Raw genomic sequence first — 20,955 nt, 5'->3', positions numbered from 1 at the left:
CTTGGAATTATGCCTGAAATATAATTAATTAGAAGTGTATAATGCAAATTGTCATGTTTGTGAAGCAAAAAAATGTAAATTATTCTTGTCTTGCTAGCTTTTTCCCTAAGACTGTTAAATAAGTTAAAAATCTGTAACTCCAAAGACTTTGCATGTTGTTGTTTTTTAAGTTCTAATTGTCAATATGGAAAAAGATGCTTTTGGTTGCTACCTAAAATTGCAATCCATTTTACAGAAAGAGACAGAAATTTTAAAGACAGTTGCTTATGTCTTGATATATACACACTTCTAATTTGTAGGATTAGTTGATAATATTTTGGGTTTTTTTCTGGTCCAGAACTCTGTTAGAATGACTGTAGGTGTAGGACAGATTCCCGTGTTTAGTGCAAGTGTGAAATTAAAGAGATGTGTAAAGGCGCATACTGCACAGGTTTTGATATTTGCTGAACATACCAACAGGGCCTTTGATGTTTCTTTGATACCTGAGCAGTTCTTTGTATCTTGAGGAGGAAAGATGTAGTAGACTACAATGCACACTGGTGCAAGTATTCCTTCTGTTTAGATTTCTTTTTAATAGAAAAAAAAAAAACCAAACAAAACAACCAAAAACCAATCTGCAAAGTCTGTTGGCTGCTCCGTACCAGGAATTATTTTCTGCATAAATTGGAATATCTTTTCTTCTCTTTCTTCCCACTAGCCACTAAACATATCCACTGTCATAGTGTTTATGGAAGCTTTGCATTCTCAAGGTGTAGAATTATTGTTGCCCTTGTTTGTGTGCTGCATCTTGTTTGTGTTGCTCTCCAAGGACATAATTATGCCAAATAGGGTTAGAATTTGTCAATTTGAAACATGATTCATCTGGAGTGAAATTCTAATGTATTTTTTTTTCTTGTTGGGCCTTAGGAAATATGAAGGTGTTCATAGCTAATAAAATGTGACTGGAGAATATACAGCCTGATTGCTCGTGCCTAAAGCAATCCTAATGTTTCTAGAAAATATTTATCTGAAGGTTTGCTGTCAAACAAATTAACAGATGCCCCAAATTTAGGTGTTTTTTTTCACATTAGTATGTCATATCTAAATACTGACACGTGCAATCAAGTATTTCTTGTCAAAATACTTAGAAAAGTGAGGAATTTATAGGTGCTCAAATTACCATCCTGTATAGTGGTGCGGATTCCAAAAAATATTATTTGGGAATGTTGTCTGCAGTGCCAATGATTGTGGATGACAGAAGCTGAAAAGAGAGGATGGTGTGAAATCGTTTACCTCATCATCCTATTTGTTCCCAAGTTAACCACTGTTGTTTGTTTAGAACTGTCACGTACTCATGATGTTTTATATAAATTGGGGATTGTACTGTGGATTCTGTGAGTAAAAGTTCTCCTGTGGAAACAGTAAAGTCAATAGGCTTGAATTTGATGTTGTTGTGTTTTGTTGCTACCTCTTCCAATTTACTGTCCAAGAGGAAATCTTTATTGGCTGTCAGGTTTTGTTTGAATTTTGAACCTATAGTGAAGTTGTCATGTGTTAATGTGATGCCCTCAGAGAAATGAAAAGAATTTCATATATATTTAAGTACAGAAGAATGGAGTTGTTTCTGTCTGAACTTCAGATTACTCAATTTCAATAAAATGATGATTTATGAAGACACTGGAGGAGATTCCCTGTTAGTATTAAAAAAAACCCCAAACCTCTCTGAAATGATAGCTTTAAGTCTTTGGGATGAATCAGATGGGTGCTTACAGATACACATTTCAGTTTAAGGGTTCTATTTCAATGCAGTTACGTAAAAATACATGTAGGGATTTACATATAGTAATTGTGTATCATTACACATCGTGTATAATAACAACGGAAAATAAAAAGAGGAAAAGTCTTGGGGGTAGCATTAAACAAAGGATAATGATGTATCAAAGACAAAATCTTTATTGTAACTGTTACTCAATGTTCTGCAATTCTGAATGCATTTTTAGATTTATTGTAAATTTAATTTTGACATATGAAGAGCATATATAATGTGATATTACAAAATAAAACTTAATTTAAATATAGATACAAGGAGATAAAATAATTGCCATATAATCAAATCTTCTTTTGGTCCTGTTTATTTTAAAGTATTTGGGATGGGCGTGTACAGCGGAATAGGTATGTATACTTGATTTGAACAGACTCGATCTGTTAGAGCCAACAAGAAATTTTTACATGTTCCTACACTAAGCAGAAAATCTAAAAGTGGTCATACTGACTGGCTTGTTCTGTTGCCAAGCCATGGTTCTGCTGCATAATTGTAAGTAGAAATTTAGTATTTTTCTTGCCCTCTTGATATTTGTGCTTTTCACTAAAACATAAAAAGTGCACTGGTATTGGAAACCACTTAGTCACAAATGTACTTTATTTTAACTTATAGGGTTCTAACAGAATTATTGTTTAAAGTTTCAAATCCCATTTCAACCAGATGCTGCCAGTACTACTGCAGATCATCTGTGTTTGAGCTTGGTTAGTGAAGGAGTTAATATTTTAAGGACTTTTCTCAAAACTTCTATTCTTTTTGCATCCCTCTGGACCTTGGATTGCCTTAATCTTTCTTAGGCAATTAAAAATAGTTTCATGAAGTTAATTTAGCTACTTTCCAGGGTAGAGTTTTCTGTACATACTTTTTTCCAGAAATGCAAGGAGTATCTTTTATGAAATAGTATTCTGTTGAAAAAACATAGATGTATGGCATAATGTAAGGAAGTTTTTCCACAACAATGTGGCAACTTTCAGGTTTTTTTCTAAATTGATTATTTTAAATTTTATTTCATTTTGCTTTTTGGTCACCAGTTTAGTGCTAGGAGAAATTTCTAAAGAAAATTCAAATTATATAAATGTCATTTTAACATGACTTTTTAGAAGAAAAACTTGCATTAGTAATACAGAAACTTATGTGTCAGATTATTTGGATGAAAATAACATGTGGAAGGCGAATCATATTCTTGCTAATATCATAGTGTTTTTTTTTCCTCTTATTCTTAGGCATTAATTCCATAGAAGATTTTGCCAGTTCTTTGCTGTCTACATAAAAATAAACACTATTAAGTTGGCTTTCAGTAATAAAGTCATTCACCAGAGATTAAAAGATGTGTATCCAAGGCCAGTGCACATTTTCCTTGTTCATGCCTCAGTCATACTAGTGGGTTTTTTAATGTAATCACCTGACTATTGTGCAGGATATAGAATGTGGAAAAGAAGCCATGGTAGTGCCTCATTTTACAGAAAAGCACAGAACGAGTCAAAAGGTTCCCATTTTGCCTTGGGAAGTGTTTAAAGGTTTCATGTTAATTATCTGAATGAATTACAGAAAATCATCAAGTAAAGATATATGTGGTTATATGAAACCAGACTATTGATAATTAGACATGAAGTAATCTGAAATGAGTAATTTGAAAATCTTAATGTGTGGGTTTTGGAAAAGTAAGCAATAAAGCTCCTGAAGTATATTAACTGAAAAGGGTAATGTAAGGGAACTAAAAAGGAATATTTTTCATTTTTTTCTCTAAATCCTCCCCAGTGTTTTTGTGCTTGTTTGTTTGTAACTTAAAATATGTTAGCAAATAACCTGAGCTGAATCTGAGCTAAGGGTCGTGTCTTTGGTGGCATGACAGAGGAGCAGAGCACTCCTCAGGGTGCCTCATGCCTGTGACTTCTGTTAAAGAATTTTGTCACATCCTGGCAATTTGGCCAATAAACAGAATGGTTTTGATTCTCTGATGGACTGATGTGCAAATTCTTAGGGAATTCCACAACTGTTTGCAATTAAAATTGCTCAGTTTTCAGGTCCATTTTCAGATGGTAGCTCCTCCATCACAGCAATCACAGCACTTTGCTAGGCTGCAGATAGTTCATCAGTAAGCAAGCTCAGGAGTGAAAGAATAGCTGTACTGCATAGATTTATCATAAGGAAAAATTAGAAAACATTTAAATTAATTAGAGCTGCAGTAATAAGAATCACCTTTACCTGTACCAGGTTTTCTAGCATGTCTTCTATGCCCAAGTAAGATCTTCCTGACTTTGATGTCAGGAGGAATTCCTACAGGAACTTCAGCTTTTTTAAATAGTAAACGGAGGAAGGCAGAAGAGTTGCTTTGACCAGTCTTTGCCTTCTGTAATTCATAATCGACTGATGCTGTTCTTTATCTGTTTCTGTGAAAGAAAGTTATAAAAGTGATCAGGGAGTGCTTCACACCTCAGTTAAATTCTGAATACTGAGGCTGAACTGTTCGTTAATGGTACATGATTTGTGTGTTTGTGGCTGGGTTTGATCTCAGTTTCATCACTAATATAATCTATGTATCTCACAATTCAGGCATTACTTGGAATTATAGCATGGTTTGGGTTCATAAGGACCTTAAAGGCCATCCTATTCCAACTCCCCTGCTGTGGGCAGGGACACCTTCCACTAGACCAGGTTGCTTAGAGCCCCATCCAGCCTGGCCCTGATCACTTCCAGGGATAAGGCACCCATAACTTCCTTGAGCAATCTAGAACAGGTTGCCTTTTGTTCTTACTTAGTTCTGGGGATATGATACGTGTTGTACAATAATGGACTGTTTTGTTATTAAGACTTGCAATGTCATCTTATTTCATTTGAATGTCATATAAGGAAGATACATTGAATTAAATACTCTGGTTTGTGTAATCCTTTGGTCATCTCCTTTTTTTTTGCATTCTGATATGATGGGAGAGGATATTGTTTGTAGGAAAAAATATGTGGAAGAATTTGAGAAATGAGTTTTCCCATGTGAAAATACCCTATTCTTTGCAGAAAATGTTGCATAACTTTATTTCCTTTCATTTCTTCTCACCCTGTCTAATGTTCCTGTGTTTCTCTTTCTTTATTTTATTGTTCTTTCCCTAAAATAAGAACAAAGATGACTTGTGAAGATTCTCAATAGTGGTTTTGCTTCAGAATGATTTTGTTAATTTTCCTAGCAGCCCTTGGTGCAATATAATGAACTTTCAAGTATGACAAAACTTGCATGATCTTGATTAAGGTTTTTTCCCCCCCCCCCCCCAGATGTTTTATTTTAACCTGTAGTCCTGTTAACAGAGTCTACATTTAGCTTCAGGTGAAAATATAAAGCTTTGAATCTTATGAGAAAGATCTTCTTATCTGGAATGTTTGGACATTTTGGGTGTAAGATTAAAGCTTGCTTAGTAGTTATGGTTAGATCTTCTGAAACTATTCTTTAGAGCTTTCAAGTATAAATATTTGTGCTCTTTATGCGTTATTATTTTGGGGTTTTGTGGTGCTTTAAACATTATAATTAGGCAATGAAAAGGTGAGCATTTGAATTCTGGCACAGGACTGTGAGCTCTGTACAAGTATAAAATTACAAGTGCTTCTTAAATGAAAACTAGGTCTGCTTCTCATTGTCTTGTTCAGTTGCAAATTTTTTTGTATCAATAAAACTCTTGGAAGATTTAAATTTTTCTTCTGTAATTTTACAGCAGGTATACCTTTCATTTTATTTCATGAATAGCTTAAAAAGAAGGATTGTTATTCAAAAAACAACTTGTCATTGATCCTGCAGAGGAGTGAAACATAATTACCTCTGCTTGTCTTCCACCCTGTTTCTCTTCAGATTTTCTCCCTCTCTATTTGACTTTATACACAGCTCATGCAGCATGCTTGCTTAAATCACTGCTTGGGTGGTGATGTGGGAGGTGCACACAGAGGCAGAGGAGAGGCTTTCCTGGGCTGCTGGTTCTCCTGCAGAGCCAGATGCTGTGGACACTGAAGCTTCATGCTCTGCCCTCCATGGGCCACTTGCTAAGGTGAACCAGTGAGAGAACAAGGACTCTACTGCTGGACAAGGGCAGTAATCAGACATGAAAATACCTTTAGGAGCATTATTAGCCAAGGCTTTCAATTGTCATTGTTCTTTTGCAAAATTAATACCAGTATCAACCACCAGGTAGCACAGAAAAAAATCCCTTGAAGTAAAAAAATTAAATCATATGACAGAATACTGATGGTGGGAAAAAAATGGGGAAAAGGGTGACCTTTCCCACAAAATAAGCTTCTAAGGTAAAGGAAATATTGCTTGAGTGTTTGCCCTAGCAATTCCTTAAGGTGTTTGATTTAGCAGCTACCTGGTAGGGCTGCTTAAAACTAAACTCAGACACCAATGTCTTATACTAGAAATGCCTTGCTTGTGTTTGCCTTAAGACTAAACTAAAATGGGTATTTGGCTGAAGTTTGATGAAACAGGAGAGATGAGCTCTCAGAACTAGGCCATACATCAGTTAACAGATTTAATGATCATAGCTTTTAAAAGGGCACTTGAAAGTCTATAGAATAGAGAATGATTGTGTTTCCTTAATTAATTCCAGTTTCTCAGAACACAGAGGACAGTATAGAAGCCTTTGGGTGTCTCTTAATCTAATACTGAGTAGAAGTCATCAAAGAGTCGGTGCAGAGATTCTTGGGCACAAAGGGTAGGATTAGTTGAAGTGTTTGCCTTCGCACTGCATTCTTTTATGTTTTCATTTGCTGTTGCCTCTCTTCCTATTGTAGTCTTGTTTAGAGGACTTTTTTTTAGGTTGTTTCTGCTTCCTTTCCTTTGAAATCACTAGGGAAAACAAAACCAGATTACAACATGACAGAAATTTGTCAGGCATTAAACACAAACCATGAGCAAATTATGCTTTTGAATGCTTTGGGAGATCTTTGAGAGGAAAGAATAAAACCCCTGGGGCATTTTCTCCAGTCTACAAATATCTATAGACAAATATATTTTCTCAGAGAAGATGAAATTGTATGTGCAGTGTCAGTAAAATTAGCAAGGAAGTTTTCCTGCTGTCTCACTTTTCAGAAATGGTATATTCTGTTTAAAACCATACTGGAAGGAATCCAGGCAGTCTGTAAATTATTAGGAGACACCAAAATTGTATTGGCTGTGTGTCTTCTATTGGACTTTCCTGAAAACTAGTGGTTGGACACTGGCACTAAGTTCCTGGCATGACTGCAGCATGTTCCAAATGATAACTTAAAATTATTTTAGTAGAGCTGCTTGCATAGATTATTCTATATTCCATGTACATCTACTGAAGTAAAAAATCCTTCCTGTTATTCTCAAATCATGGCAAGTTTCTAGATTAGTTAATATTCTTCAGATTCTTAGCAAATTCAACATTTTCATGTGGAAGGGCTGCTAACATGGCCATGAGGGCACCTTGCATATGAGAAGAGGCCAAGAGAGAGCTGGATTTATTCAGCCTTGTGAGGTAGGATCCCTGCAGCTGTGTACAGCTACCCACTATGCAGGTGTGGAGAAGGCTGACCCAGTCAGCCCAGGATCAAATTCTTTGTTTTCCTTTGATTCTGAGTAGCTATTTTCATTTGTGCAGTTTGCTCTGTGCACTATATCTGTACATGTAAACATAGCACTGCATAGCTGAGAAGGAGAGAGTTGTTTTGAAGGCCACTTTTTATGTTGAAAATAGATTAAGGTAATTTGTACAGCCCTCAGTTCATCAAATAAGTCCTCCAACCACATATTTGACTTTCAGAATTGGAAAAAGCATTCATGTTTGAGACCACTGTTAGAAACTTTACTGTTTTCAATGTCTTTAAAAGTGAAGTAATTGCAAAATGTTCTTCTTCTCTGCAGTGCCTGCTCTCCCAGCCAAAGTTCTGGGCCCTTCAGACATCAGCCTTACTCATTCGGACCAAACTGGAGAAAGGAAGCACTCGCAGAATGGAACGGGCAATGAAACAGACTCAGGTAAGATTTCTGAGCTGCCTTATTATATATGTGTGTGTGTATAAATTTTATATATATATATTTAAAAAAAATCAAATACAAACAGGCAGAAATTAGGAGGTTCTGCAGTTCCTCCCTGCAAACTGTACAAGAAAATCTTCTAATTATGTCTCTAAATTAGGTGCATAAACCACAAATCCTTCTGTGTCTGCTAGTCCTGAGATAAGCTTATGCGTACAAGTAATGAGTCATCAGTCTCAAAAACATGGCAGGTTTCGGAAGATTTAAATTAACATCTGTTTTTGTGCCTGTAGTTTCTGGCTTAAGATCTGAGTATATGTAGGTGTTCTTGAACATCAAGCTGCTTCTGCTATCAAATTTTTCATTTTTTTTTTCTCAAGTAAATAATCTCTGTAAAACACTGGAATTTGTAAACAGTCATTGGTGTTCTGAGAACAAGAAAACACATTTGTGAATAAAGCAGCAATTTCAATTTACCAATTTTGATGTGATAGCTGACAATTAGTATTTTTATTGCAAGTTTGAAGCAGTGATTATTTAAACAAAGAGAAGATTGTTTTTTCAAATACAAAAAAGAAATGTTAAAATACTGAAATGTGTCATCTGGTAGGATTTCTTTTAAAAATAAATTTTTTGAAAGAAAGGTCTATAGGCCATATCAAGATCTTTTAGATTCTTTTTTACCTTCATATTACAGTTGTGTTAGCCCTTTGTCATCTTTGTGCAGATAAGTCTTGTTGTCACACATGAACCGCAGTCATTTGTGTATGTCCATCAGGCAACTCTCCTGCTGGCTAGAGCAGTCAGGAATGTAAAAAATTATCATTATAGTGCTACGTATTTAAATCCTAAAAAGCTGATGTTTCATTTAAAATCATTATGATGCATGAGTCTTTGAAGGAGGGCATTTTGGATGTGCTGCTGCATTTTTCTTTTGCTGATGAAGACATGAAGTTGCTGTAGTGGAATTTCCTGTGGTCATTAGGAAACTGTCAGGGAAGCTAGGATTCCAAATCTGGGAGATGTAGAATTTGACAGCACTTGGGAAGTGATCTCAGAATCCTTGATGCCCTAAGCCATAAAACAGTTGGAGTGCCTCCAACATTTTTTGTCTAGCTTGATTAAACCTGAGTACTGGAAATTGTTATATTAGACAGTTTGACAGTCTCAGACAGAAGTCTTCATGAAGGGGCTCTCTTAGCAAGTCCATTTATCTGACTTCTTGTGCTGCAACTGCAGTAATGCAAAGGATTTGATTAGAATGGGCTGTGACATTTTAGGAGATGACCCCACAGTAGACACAGAATCTGTGGTTTTAAATATGCTCTTTAATCTTCACAAGTTTATGTTTTCTTTCATTAAGCTGTCTAGTCATTTGGATATAATTGTGTATTTGTGTTGATCTGATGGTAACAAGCTCAGTTTCTAAAAATGGTTAAAAGTTGTTTAATGATTTGTATGTGCTAAATTAATCTAATAGCTTGAATAACTTTCCATTTAAGGTTTTCATTGCTGAGTTCCATCAGATCTGAATTTTTTTAATATCAGTGTTTCTAACAGCGCTAAGAAGGAATCAGAAAAGATACCATGAATGATGTTATTTTCATACATAGTGGAAGTAATGTTTGATATATCATCTTCATGAAGATGCTGATATATAATTTTATTTAAGATGCCAAAGAACGAGTGAATTCTGCAGCTATTTATCAGTAGAAAATGGATCTCAAATCCACAGAATTTTCTTAAAAATGGATTCAATGCATTTTTGTTTTACCATTTCATTATTTACTAGTCCAGAGTGCTGTAGAAAGATTAGTTATGGTAGATTAAGGGAGGAGGGGTAAATGTGATTGTTTGCAATATCAGTCTTTTAAAGGAATTATGAAAATTGCAAAACAGCTTGAATAAGACATGGTAAGCTAAATCTGCATTCCTTTAGTGTTGTCTGAAAAGTGCATGAGCCATTATAGGCTCTAGCTTAGGGATGCTGGGCCTCTCCTGTCTCATTCTACTCTAATTTTTCTTCCTTTCCCCATTTTCACCCTCACCTGTTCCTGTGTTGTGTCTGCAGCTGATAAACATATTTTTAAATGAATATTGCTGAGTAGGCATATGCTGCTTTTCAGCACTGAAGCAAACCTAGCTACATTGTTTGTTTGTCAACCACCTTTTTTTGTAGGACTGGCTATGTCTGGTTACATTATTTTAATTACTTGAAAATTATTGGTTAAAATTAACTGCCAGACTCCAAATATTAAATATATCCCTACTTTATGTCAAACAGTTTTCATAAATTTTTTAAGTTGTTGTGGTGTTTTTGGTTTTTTGGTGGGGTTTTTTTGGTGGGGTTTTTTGTTTTGGTGTTTTGTTTTTGTTTTTTATTTTATTTTATTGGAGAACTTCAAGAGGAATTGAAGTGATCATTTTTAAAACCTTTTTCTGAGTATTTTTAAAATCTGAACTCCGGGTAATGCAGTCTTTGGACCAGTTTTTAGAATTATCATTCTGGGTACTCTGAGATGTACTTTAGCTAGAAGCTAACTGCAAGTGAGGAAGAGAGACTTCTTTCCTTAACTTTTTCTGAATGCAGTGGGTTGTCTCCAGTTTTTGCTTAAATGGGGTTTGGATCTGCAAAACTAAGGTTAAAGATTTTTGAAGCTAGTACTTTTTTCAACCATTTTTCTAAGAAAAGGAAACAGCATTTGTAAGCTAAACCAGTTATTTTGCATTCCACTAGAATATTTAGTTATGACCAGTGTAACATACCGAGAAATGTGGATCGAGGTACTGCCAACTAAAATGTGTGTCTGGATGCACTATGATTTTTTTAGGGTTGTGTGATTGGTTTTCCTCCATTTGGGTGAAGATCCAGCGAGTGAGAAGTACTAATGTGGAAAGAAAAGTGGGAGGGAGGAAACAGGAGCAAATGGGGGTAGGTTTTTGATAAAACCAGAAACCTGCTATTGATGTGTCAGTTCAGAGATCTTCACCTACCTTTTATTGTAAGAAAGTAATTCAGAAACTATTAATAGTGGAAGATGGGTTGGACTTAGCTTAAGCCACAGATTACTGCTGAAAGTGCAGAAAGAGTTCAAGTAACAGGATGGGAGGGAGAAACAAAAGGAAATTTGAGTGGTCTAGAAGCTATGGAAAAATGAGAAAAGTGAGGGATGATCTGAAAAAGAACCACCCACTATCAAATCAGTTGAAAACACGTAGAGTCTCATCCCACTGTAGTTTCTTGATACATGAAATAAGTTTACCATTCCATTTCAGTGGATTTGAAAGTATTTTTAAGAATGTAGCAAAATGAATTAAAATGCATCTTTTGTACAAAGGATGGTGGAGTAGAAACAGGACCATAGTTTACTGCTGTATTATGCCAGCAGTGAGTGAGGTGCTGCCACGTGCCTGATACTGCAGCAGCCTGCTCAGGTTTAATCCTACCTGGGATATCCCAGGTGTATCCTACTCTAACCTGGGTGGCTACACTGGCTACCTCTCCGTTTGCAGCTTTTAGCAGCTTGTTATGGGCCCCTTTTCTGACTGTGTTTTCTGCTGCTCATTACACCTGGTGACAGCATGCCTGCAAGCTGATGGCTTGGCTTTCCTAGCACGTCGTACAACATACGCAGTATTTCAGATGGTTCCCTCCTGCTTGCTTTTCTTGGCAGTGAAGGAATTTGCCTGTTGGGGCAGAGAAATGTGTCTTGAAAAGGGTGTTTTAATAAGACTTCAGGAGAGCTGGGAGCAGACTAGCAATATTATAGGCTAATCATTATGCCTAAGATTGAAAGGTCACATGAGATCTTGTTTTATATCCTTAGTCATACACACAGATGTATGTGGTTGGGAATTCTGTCAACTGCCCTTTAATTTGCACTTAAATAATACTTCAGAGTGTCATTTTCTCCAGCCACTAATGTTTTTCTGTGTATATAAAAGAGGGATTTTTTGTTGTTGTTGTTTAAATTGTTCTTACTAAAGAAACATGCTAGTTAGTGTTCAGTTCTTTCAAATCTGAAAAAACAAAATTATGTGCATCGGTAAAAAGGAAAGGCTAATAGAGGTCTAACAGAACCGGCCGGTGTCTTGAGCTTTATGAGCTTGAACACAACTTTGCTGTTTTTGTTAATTTCACATTGATGGGCTTTAAATTATTATGCAAGAAAATTATGTCATTTATCATAGAAATATATCCCTTTTATTTTCAGAACTGAACAGTTCTGAAAATAAACTTCCTTGCCAAATTGCTTGCTCTGCTTTTCTTTATTTGATGGTTGTTCTACATTGGACAAATTCATCATTAAAGGAAGAGTTCAAAAAGGAGAAGGGAGCAGTATTCCTCCCAAAAGGCTCATCTAGGGAGGTTTGAGGCAAACAGATTTTTCCCTGTTCTTTTGCTTCTCAAGTCATATATCTTTCTGATCAGGCCTTTCAAACCACAGTTGGAGTAATAGAGAGAGACATGTAGCATAACCAAGGGAATGACAGCACCTGTCTGTTCAGCAAAGCTCTGAGATCCCTGTACTAGGAGTTCCTGTTTATGTTCTTTAACCTCCTCTTGAACTCTAGGGGTACATTAAATAAGATTCTAGTATTTGTTTTTTAGTGTGGGTGGAATGGGGGAAGGGAGGAGAGAGGAGAAAAATTAATTTTAATAGATCTGTTTCACATAAAGTTGAAAGTTGTAGTGGAAAGTTACTGGGATCTGAGATTTCTCCCTCAGTCTGAGGACTGAGGGAGAAATAAATCACTTCCTTCAGGAGGGTAATAAGTGGATGACAGCCCTCTTCTCTGCTGTGGAGATCCTGCACTGATATCCCAGTAGTTCTTAATTATTATGAATTGTATTTATTATTAGAACACATGTTCTAAAAAGTATTCAGAAGATGAGAAAAGCCAGGTGTCTTATAAAACCATTCCCTACTGAATTCTATACAAGATCACAAGGTCTCCAGAACACTAGAAATAAACCTTATTACCTCAGAAAGCAATCTCAAAAGAGAGTGACCTCCTGGTGATAGTTATGATTTCAGTCTCAAGGCACACATTTCCAGAACATATTTCATTTTGCTTAAGCAGATGACATATTTGACAGAAGATGTTACATGACACAGCTGAGTCTGGGGATACACCAAACTCATTAACACACTTCAAAATAATTAATGTGGTGGTTCTTGACTCCTTCTGGGTTTTTTTCTGCTGTGTGATTGTGGAAGGGACAGTAAGAAGGGTGAATCAGAGATCCAGTCTGCCAAGAGTTATTCAGGAAATACTGAAGTGGTTTTGTACCACTAGCAAAAAAAGAGAATGTTGAGTAGTTTAACTTTCCAGGTTATGATTTCTGCCTAGAAGCTTTCTAGGGCACTCTTTGTTTTGTCAGTTTGGATCAGTGCTATTAGCTGGTATGGGGGAAAGAATGAAACCATTCTTTCTGGGCAGAAGTTTCTTAATATTTTCTCAACTGTTCTTGACAATTATGTTCAACACCTGAGCTGTTCCACTTCCAGTGTCAATACACTTTCTAAATGACGCCAAAAATATGAAGCCTCCATTTTTTTCCAAATGTTTCCCATTGAGCCATAGATCTGAAGACATTGCTCCCTTTAGACTCTCTTCACTCAGCATTGTGACATTTTGAAAGGTGATGATAGGAGAATCCTTAAGCCAAATTGGGCAGTAATACTACATTTCTTTTATAGATGAGGTGATGACAGGAAGTTGCAAAGAAAAATACAAGTACTAGGACACAACATTCTCATCGTTCTGCCTCAGCTTTGCTCTAGAAGGCATAAATATTATAAGCTCCACTTCAACAAACTAAACAATTAAAATAATTAGTTCCACAGACCAGATGGTGTGGAGAAGACACTATTCCTGTCTATTGCTAAATTGAATAGATGAAGACATACAGCTGTATGTCTTCTGAAGACATTTAGCTGTTGCTAAATTTGAGTAGATGAATCCTTACAGTTTTATGCCGTAAGTATGGTTACAGGTCTGGAGATAGGTATCTCCGGGTGAACTAAAAAATCCTATTTTGAAGTAGCCCCGTGCTGGTAGACAGTCACACTGTCTAGCACATATGCCAGGTACTACAAACCAGACTCTGCCTTATTTCAAGGCAGTTGTCTGCTTCTCCTATATTGTAATTCAACTTGAATTTAGCTGTTTGGTGATAGTTGTTCTTTTCTTTCTCTGTTCTTGTCCTTACTTCCCCCTTTTATGAAAAACAGAAAGCAGAGCTGATGCATGAGATCTTTGGATCTATTTTTCAGCATTGACTGCTGTTGTGTCTTCCCCCAGATCAAACTGACTTGGGAACTCTAAAAGCAGTGTAACCACAACAGCTTGGAACTTACCGTGGGCATACTATTTTGAATAATATGCAATTCCTCTGTGGGTTTTGCTCCCTGTGCAAAGTGTTTTATACCTGCTGTTCACCAGTGGCAGTACAAAAAGTGGTCTGGTTTTAAATCCACCCTTTATCAAGTAAACTTGTAAATCTAGCTTCGTCTATAGACTTTGGAGGAAATTCTGCATACATCTTTTGATAAATCATACAAGTAACATAGCTGACAGGTGGAACAGCTTTTTCTTTGAAAACAAAAACATTCAAGAAGGTACACGTGCTTGATAAAGATAATGCAGTAACTATAAAATTATATTTCATGTAAGTATAATATGTAAAAAGTAAGTGTAAATGGCAAAAAGAAGATAAAATACATCCAGTACTTTCCTGAAGATTTTGTACTGGAAGTGGAGGCTTAAGTCATTAACAGATTTTAACATTGAAACCCATATCCAGGCACTGGCATTCAGTAACTTCGGGTTCAATATTTGTCCAGAAATAACAGTAAGCTCATCATTTCGAAGGTCAGTAATGCTGCTGTACTGTTGGAGACATCATGTGTTTTGCCATGCTTCTTTAGGTGGTAGTGTTTGACTACAGCAAAACATTCCAAGGGGCAGTTGCATCAGGATGCTCTAAATTGCCTGGTACACTGCTTGGCTCTGTGTTTGAAACAAAAAGGAAATCTTACGTCAGATGGTCATAAATCCAGTTATCTTCTACTTGTGACCTTGGCCTCTTTTGTGCTAAATTTGATATCAAAATGCTTTGTATTTCATTTGGGATTGTTCGACTCATTTCCTCTTATGTGCTTTTCTTCCCCACCCACTGCAAGAGCCCTATTATAAAGAAATGGAAGCTTTTTTTAGAAAAATGTCTGTGAACAACCCAAGTGAATTTTGTTTTTTAGTTGGCTAGTGTTGTTTTCAAAGTGAAATGCGCATTGGCAGGACCTGATATGATGAACCAAAACATGCACATTAAGAATCTGCTATATGACTTGCTTTAGAAAAAATACCAACATGCACAGTTCCAGCACGCTAATCAACTCCTGCCCTAGCATACTTCCCTAAAACTATCACCATCATCTTACATCTTAGAAGTTCACCTTGAGTTAGGCAAAAACTAAGTACTATTGGTTGTCCAGTGCCTGAAGTTCTTCTGTGTAGATGCTTTACTAATTTTTGGCCTTCTCTCTTTCCTGCCGTTAAAGTGATTGTATAGGGGAAATGGGGACGTTATTTTCAAGAGATAGTCCTTCCTTAATAATTTTTAAATTCAGAGTAATTGTGATATGAATAACTTTGGATGTTGAGATTGCTTAAACATGTAGGGGATACTTAAAGAGCGAGTTAAAGTGAAGAATGAATTTCTTTGCCTGAAGACAAGGTTGTAGTGGGTGGGAAAGGATGAATTACCAGAATATCATAAAGAAAAATGATTGGGAAATTTTATATAGGCAGTAGCTTTCCAGCCTTCCACTATGTAGAATAGAAAAATTTAACACCTTTAACTAGTATACCAAAAATTTAGACTGAAAATTCTCTTAGATAAAAGGTCTACTAGTGATAGACAGTTGAACAAGTGTAATGTTTCTAAATGCTCACTTTTGGAAAGATTAGCAAGAAGTGATAAACGATTCTTTTTTTTTTTCTTAGAGACTTAGAAGTGTAGAATACTTGTTTAAAACTGGTAATGTAGCTGAATTGTTAAATGTTGAATGCTTAAAAATGTTAATATCTTTATACATTCAATATCTCTATTGATGAGACAGGCACTGCCTGTAGAGCAACAAAGTTTAGAGTCCAAATGATTACATGGTTACAACTAGGGTAAGAAAAACGGATCTTTCAAATGATGTTTATGTATTTCATTACTAAATGTTTTAAATTACTCTTGTAGTTAGTAATCTCAACAAATATACCAGCAGGATATGTTTTGATGCTGAGGTTAAAGGGCAATAGTATGTATGATCTAGTAAAAATCACCAACAAAGTATCTGGAATTGAGAGTGTGTTGAAAGGGCAAACCAGCCTTCAGTAGCTGCCAGGCAGGTGCGAAGGTGTGTTTTCTTTTATAGCTTAAGACCTGATTTACTCAGAATTGAGAAACATCTTGGGAACTGGTAGGACAAAGAGGCGTAGTTTTTGTGTTTGCCCTGGAAAATTAGGACTAAAACCCTAATATATATTGCTTTTAATGTGTAAACAGAACCTGTGCACTTCTAAGATACCTGTAAGAAAGAAAATTGTAAATACAAAACTCATTTTAATAGTTGTCTTTTCATTATAAGGCCTGTAATTTTGTTTAATTTGGATCATAATGTACATTTGCTTTGTTTGCTAATCACACTTCCATTTCCATCTAAAAAAGTCCTAAAATAGGGGCAAGGTGACTTCCTATTTTAGGACATGAGAAATTAAATTTTAAAAAACCCAAACAGGAATTCTGTGCAAAGAGAGAGTTGTCTTAAATATGTTTACATTGAATCTTTCTGGATTAAAATAATATATATATAGAAATAAAGTTATGTATCATTGAAGGACAGTTTGATTCTCATTGCTGATGAAAATTCATCTTGTAAAGGAAGAGAAGATGCAAATTAAAACAAACAAACCAACAAACCCCAGATAAATGTAACAAACAAAACCCCAGCAAAATTATTTGCTGACTAAAATAGTATTGAAGTTTATTAATTCAAAATGCATAAATTTGTAATAGTTCTCTCTGGCTTATTTGTTCTTCACCTTCAGTGACACAAATCTGTGTGATTGTTTTGTTTGATTAGGGTAATAGTCTATTGAAAATATGGAAGCTATTGCATCAAATGGCTTTTTAAAACCAAATTAAGACAGTGAATTTTGCATTCTTTTCAGTTTTTGATAATTTTCCAAAACAACAAAAATATATGCAGCGAAGGTATAAAATGCCCTCATTATGATAATTTTGCAGTTACAATTCAGTAATGGCAATCAGCTTATTACAGGGAAGAAGTTAAATCAGTTCAATAAATTAAAGAAGTTCTCTTGGTCCTCTCTGTTTTCACTGCAGAATCTTGCTGTGCAAAGCCTTCCAAATGCCTGAGTTTTTCAATACAATGAAAAGGCACTAAGTGCATTGATTATTATGGTTCCAGGAGTTCCAGGACCATGGTGAACTGTACTGAAAAACAGATTGAATCTAGTCTTTAATTCAGAGTCATGCATGTAGTAGATAGTGCCGCCTTCTTTACTGAAACGAAATTAAGATGTACAGAAACAATTGCTGGGAAATAACACAATAACAGTGAGACAAATGTTATTGATAGAAGTGCTTGTGTCTGTGTCTTTTAATATTTTGAAAGTGATCCGGCATTGTTCTGAAAAATTCTTTCATTAGAAGGTATTTTAGGACTGCTTTATCCATTGCAGGAAATGAGACTGAAGACTGCTTTTAGTTTTAAAAGTTTTAAAATTGAATGAATATGGAAACACTGGTTCTCTAGTATTTGCAGAAGTTGGAATAGGTAATAAAAGCCAGCTTAGTAAGTCCCAGTAACTACTGGTCCTTGGTCTTGCCCATATATATTCATTTGGTGAAGAAAGACTGAATGGTCTGTCAGTACGGCTCTTCTTTTCTCCTGATACAAAAAAAATATTTTACTTCCTCAGGTCAGCATACAAGCTGTGACTTTAAGAGAAGCCAATGCATTTATTGCCAAAGGAGATTTTCAGTGGGAAATCAGATAAAAAACTGAAAAGAATTACTCTGAAGTGTTTAGGAGCAAGAAAGTATTTGTAGAGCCAAATAGGCTTAGAGTTGCAATACAGTACATTGGAAATAGTTTACTTTTCTTATGCAGGTCACCACCAAGGATAATCAAGAAGAATTCTTTGGAAAATTTGTTTCTTTTACACTGTTAAGAGTAACATTCCAGCAGATCAGTTTTCTGCAGCAAAAGTTTGAAGTGTAAACTGTAGAGATTTGTGATCTTTCACCTAGAGATTATGAATTCACAGAAAGTGGGATGAAGGGATTTGTAAAAAAGGGCCATTAAACTGGTGACAAATCCCTGTGAGGTAAGTACAGAAATGGGGATGGAAAATAATGCATGAGGAAAAGATAAATAGAAGAGAATGGACTATTGTGTATTTAACAAGGGGAAATGTTATTTTTCTGGTTTTAGATTAAATTATTGTAGCATTTACAAAAATAAGAACTAGTTTTATGTGAAATTAAAATGTTGATGCATTTAAATTAGTTTGTAACTGTGATGAAGTAGTGGAGAGTAAAACTGCTTTATCTGAGAGATGTTTCTACTGAAAGAATTTCCATCATGCCGAGGGCTTCACTTTCCAGTAGGTTACAAGGAGGGTTGGGTTGCTAAAAACTCCTATTTAATGTGGTGACTGTTGTGGTTCCTAAGTGGTTAGAGACAGAAAATTTGGAGTATGTAGTATGTAAGGAATCAATTAATTTAAAACTACTATACTGGAGAAAAACTTTGCAATCGTTTGTGCTAGATGTGGCTTCTAACCAAAGAACTAATTTTTTTGGCCTATGTCATCTCATGTAGTTCCTCATACAGTTTTAGTTACAAATTGAATAATATATTTTGAAGAATTATATTGGGAACTTTCCAAACTGATTTAAGGACCATTGATTCACATAATCACTGGGATTGGTGTATGGAGAGTTTTATAATCACAGAATCACGAAATAGGCTGAGTTGGAAGAGACCCACAAGGATCATCAAGTCCCACTCCTGGCCCTGCACAGCACCATCCTCAAGAGTTGCACTGTGTACCTGAGAGGATTGTCCAAATGCTTCTTGAACTCTTGGTGCTGAGACCACTTCTCTGGGGAGCCCAGTCTGGTATCCAGCCTCCCTCTGAGTATGATATGATAATGATTCTTTTCAATATTTCCGTTTACTTTTGCAGTTACCCAGTTTTTTCACAGTATTGCTTCCTTACTGAATATTGTAAATGATAGCACTGTGGTTTTGTGATAAGTCTTAGGCATTTTGACAAATGTGGAGGTGGTTTTGTAAGCAATATGACCTTCCATGCCAGGACTAGATTTTTAAATGGCATAAATATTATTGTTTGTAGCTGTTATGCACATTGCCGTGCTATACCTGCCCATTTTTCCAGATATAAATCTGTGAAAACATTGAAGTTGCCTAGAAATAGAAACATGTAGTAAATGATTCTACCACAGAACACTTCTGCTTTCTTTCTGTTTTCCCCTGTGTGAAATGCACGCAAGCCGAGGTCATTAATAATGTTGCAGGTTCAGACACAAGGTCAAAAATGCCAAATTATAGTGCAGTCTTTAACTATTTCAGGAGCTCCCAAGCTCCACCTTGCCCTTTTCTCTGGTCTGAAATCTGCCTTCTTCCCTCTGGCTCTCCATTAAGGGTGCAGGCTGAGGGTTGAATGAATGGCCAGAAGCCCAGCAGACTCCTGGGCTCATGTTCTTCTCTTCCCTGGAAAAAAATGGTAGCAGGAAGTAGATGGTGGCAGCTGCTGGTGGAAGAATTAATTTATCAATCAGTACTCTCCTTCTGGCTCAGGTTAGAGTATCTCAAGTAAAACAGGGTTAGCTGAAAGCAAAGTGCACCTGTTCCTTTGGCAGCAGTGTGCTACCCCTTCCTGCAGATCTGCAAGAAAATTGCCTCCTGTGCAAGAATTGTACCATTACAACTTGCAGCTGATGGTCCTCAGTTAAGCAGTTGAAGACTGTTAACAGAGTAAAAGATGTTCATGTTATCCTGGCTGTCCGTTTGTTTTTGTAGACCATGGCTTTGTTGGGCAAGGCTTTTAGTATGGCAAGTGCAGTTGCTCTTCTGTGAAGTAGGAGAAGATTCTCTGTTGTCTTGTCTCTGTCCATCAACCAGTTTGGTGTGTGTCACCAACACAGGCCATAAAACTTTGTCCAGCTGACTGAAAGTTTTTTCTTTGGTCTGGTTTTTTTGGTTGGTTGTGTGCCGAACAGACTATATAGTTGTGGAAAAAGCTGTGGTTTTGTGGATTCCTCCCTCTTTAATAAAGGACTGAGTCTTCAGAGGAGCTTGATACACTTCTATTTGAGTATGTCATGCAGTCAGGCATGGAACATTTAATGCATTTAGAGTGTTTTCAATTTTCACTAGAAATTGAACTGATTTCAAACCAGTTGTTACTGAAGATGTTTATTTTTCCTCTTTGGTGAGTAGATCAATCACTAACAGAGAATGATAGGGGGTTTGTTTGTTTTTCCCTCATGTATAGAGAGCTTTCCAGGAACATGTGAAGAACTGAATTGGATGTCTTTCAAGAAAATACATATATTGAAAACAGATTTCTTTACATGTGACTACTTTCTTTTGGGATAGCTAAAGTTTAAATGTTTTGCCCATGTGTCATATTTCTAATGTACTTACCATCATACACTGTATGGTTGCTGGGTCAGGCTCAGCTACTGGAAGAATGTTTATTTCTTGCCAAGTAATTTTTCAACAGAAACTACTGGGTATCAGTCAAGGTTTCATTGTATAGGACAGCTATTCCTACAAAAAACTTCTTTTTTTCCTTGTAAGAAGGGAAAACAATGGGTGTCCCTAGATGTTTTCTGAGCCATTCTGGCGGGATTCAGGACAAAAGAGGCTGAATTTCTCTGTCTTTTCCCTTTATACTCCTGTACCCTTCACCAGATAGGTGAAGATGTTCTTGAAGTTTTCAAATGAATGAAAACAGTTGAAAAACAGATAACAACAAAAAGAGCACCTTGTGGGCAAAAAAAAACCCATGGTAAATCAGCTATTTCTATTACTCAAAAAAAAACTTCTGGCAATTAAAACAG

The 20,955-nt window shown here is 36.1% G+C and overlaps 1 protein-coding gene across 1 annotated transcript in view; it reads left to right on the top strand.

The window, feature by feature from the left end:
* TTC27 (tetratricopeptide repeat domain 27) overlaps positions 1-20,955 on the top strand; it is a 114,867-nt gene that overhangs the window by 51,610 nt on the left and 42,302 nt on the right. Inside the window, 1 exon segment of the mRNA XM_066315905.1 lies at positions 7,662-7,775. Within this exon segment, the coding sequence (XP_066172002.1) occupies positions 7,662-7,775 (114 nt within the window).

This window comes from Sylvia atricapilla, chromosome 3, assembly GCF_009819655.1.
Source record: "Sylvia atricapilla isolate bSylAtr1 chromosome 3, bSylAtr1.pri, whole genome shotgun sequence".
Lineage (NCBI taxonomy): Eukaryota > Metazoa > Chordata > Aves > Passeriformes > Sylviidae > Sylvia > Sylvia atricapilla.
This window is presented reverse-complemented; position numbering and strand designations above follow the sequence as displayed.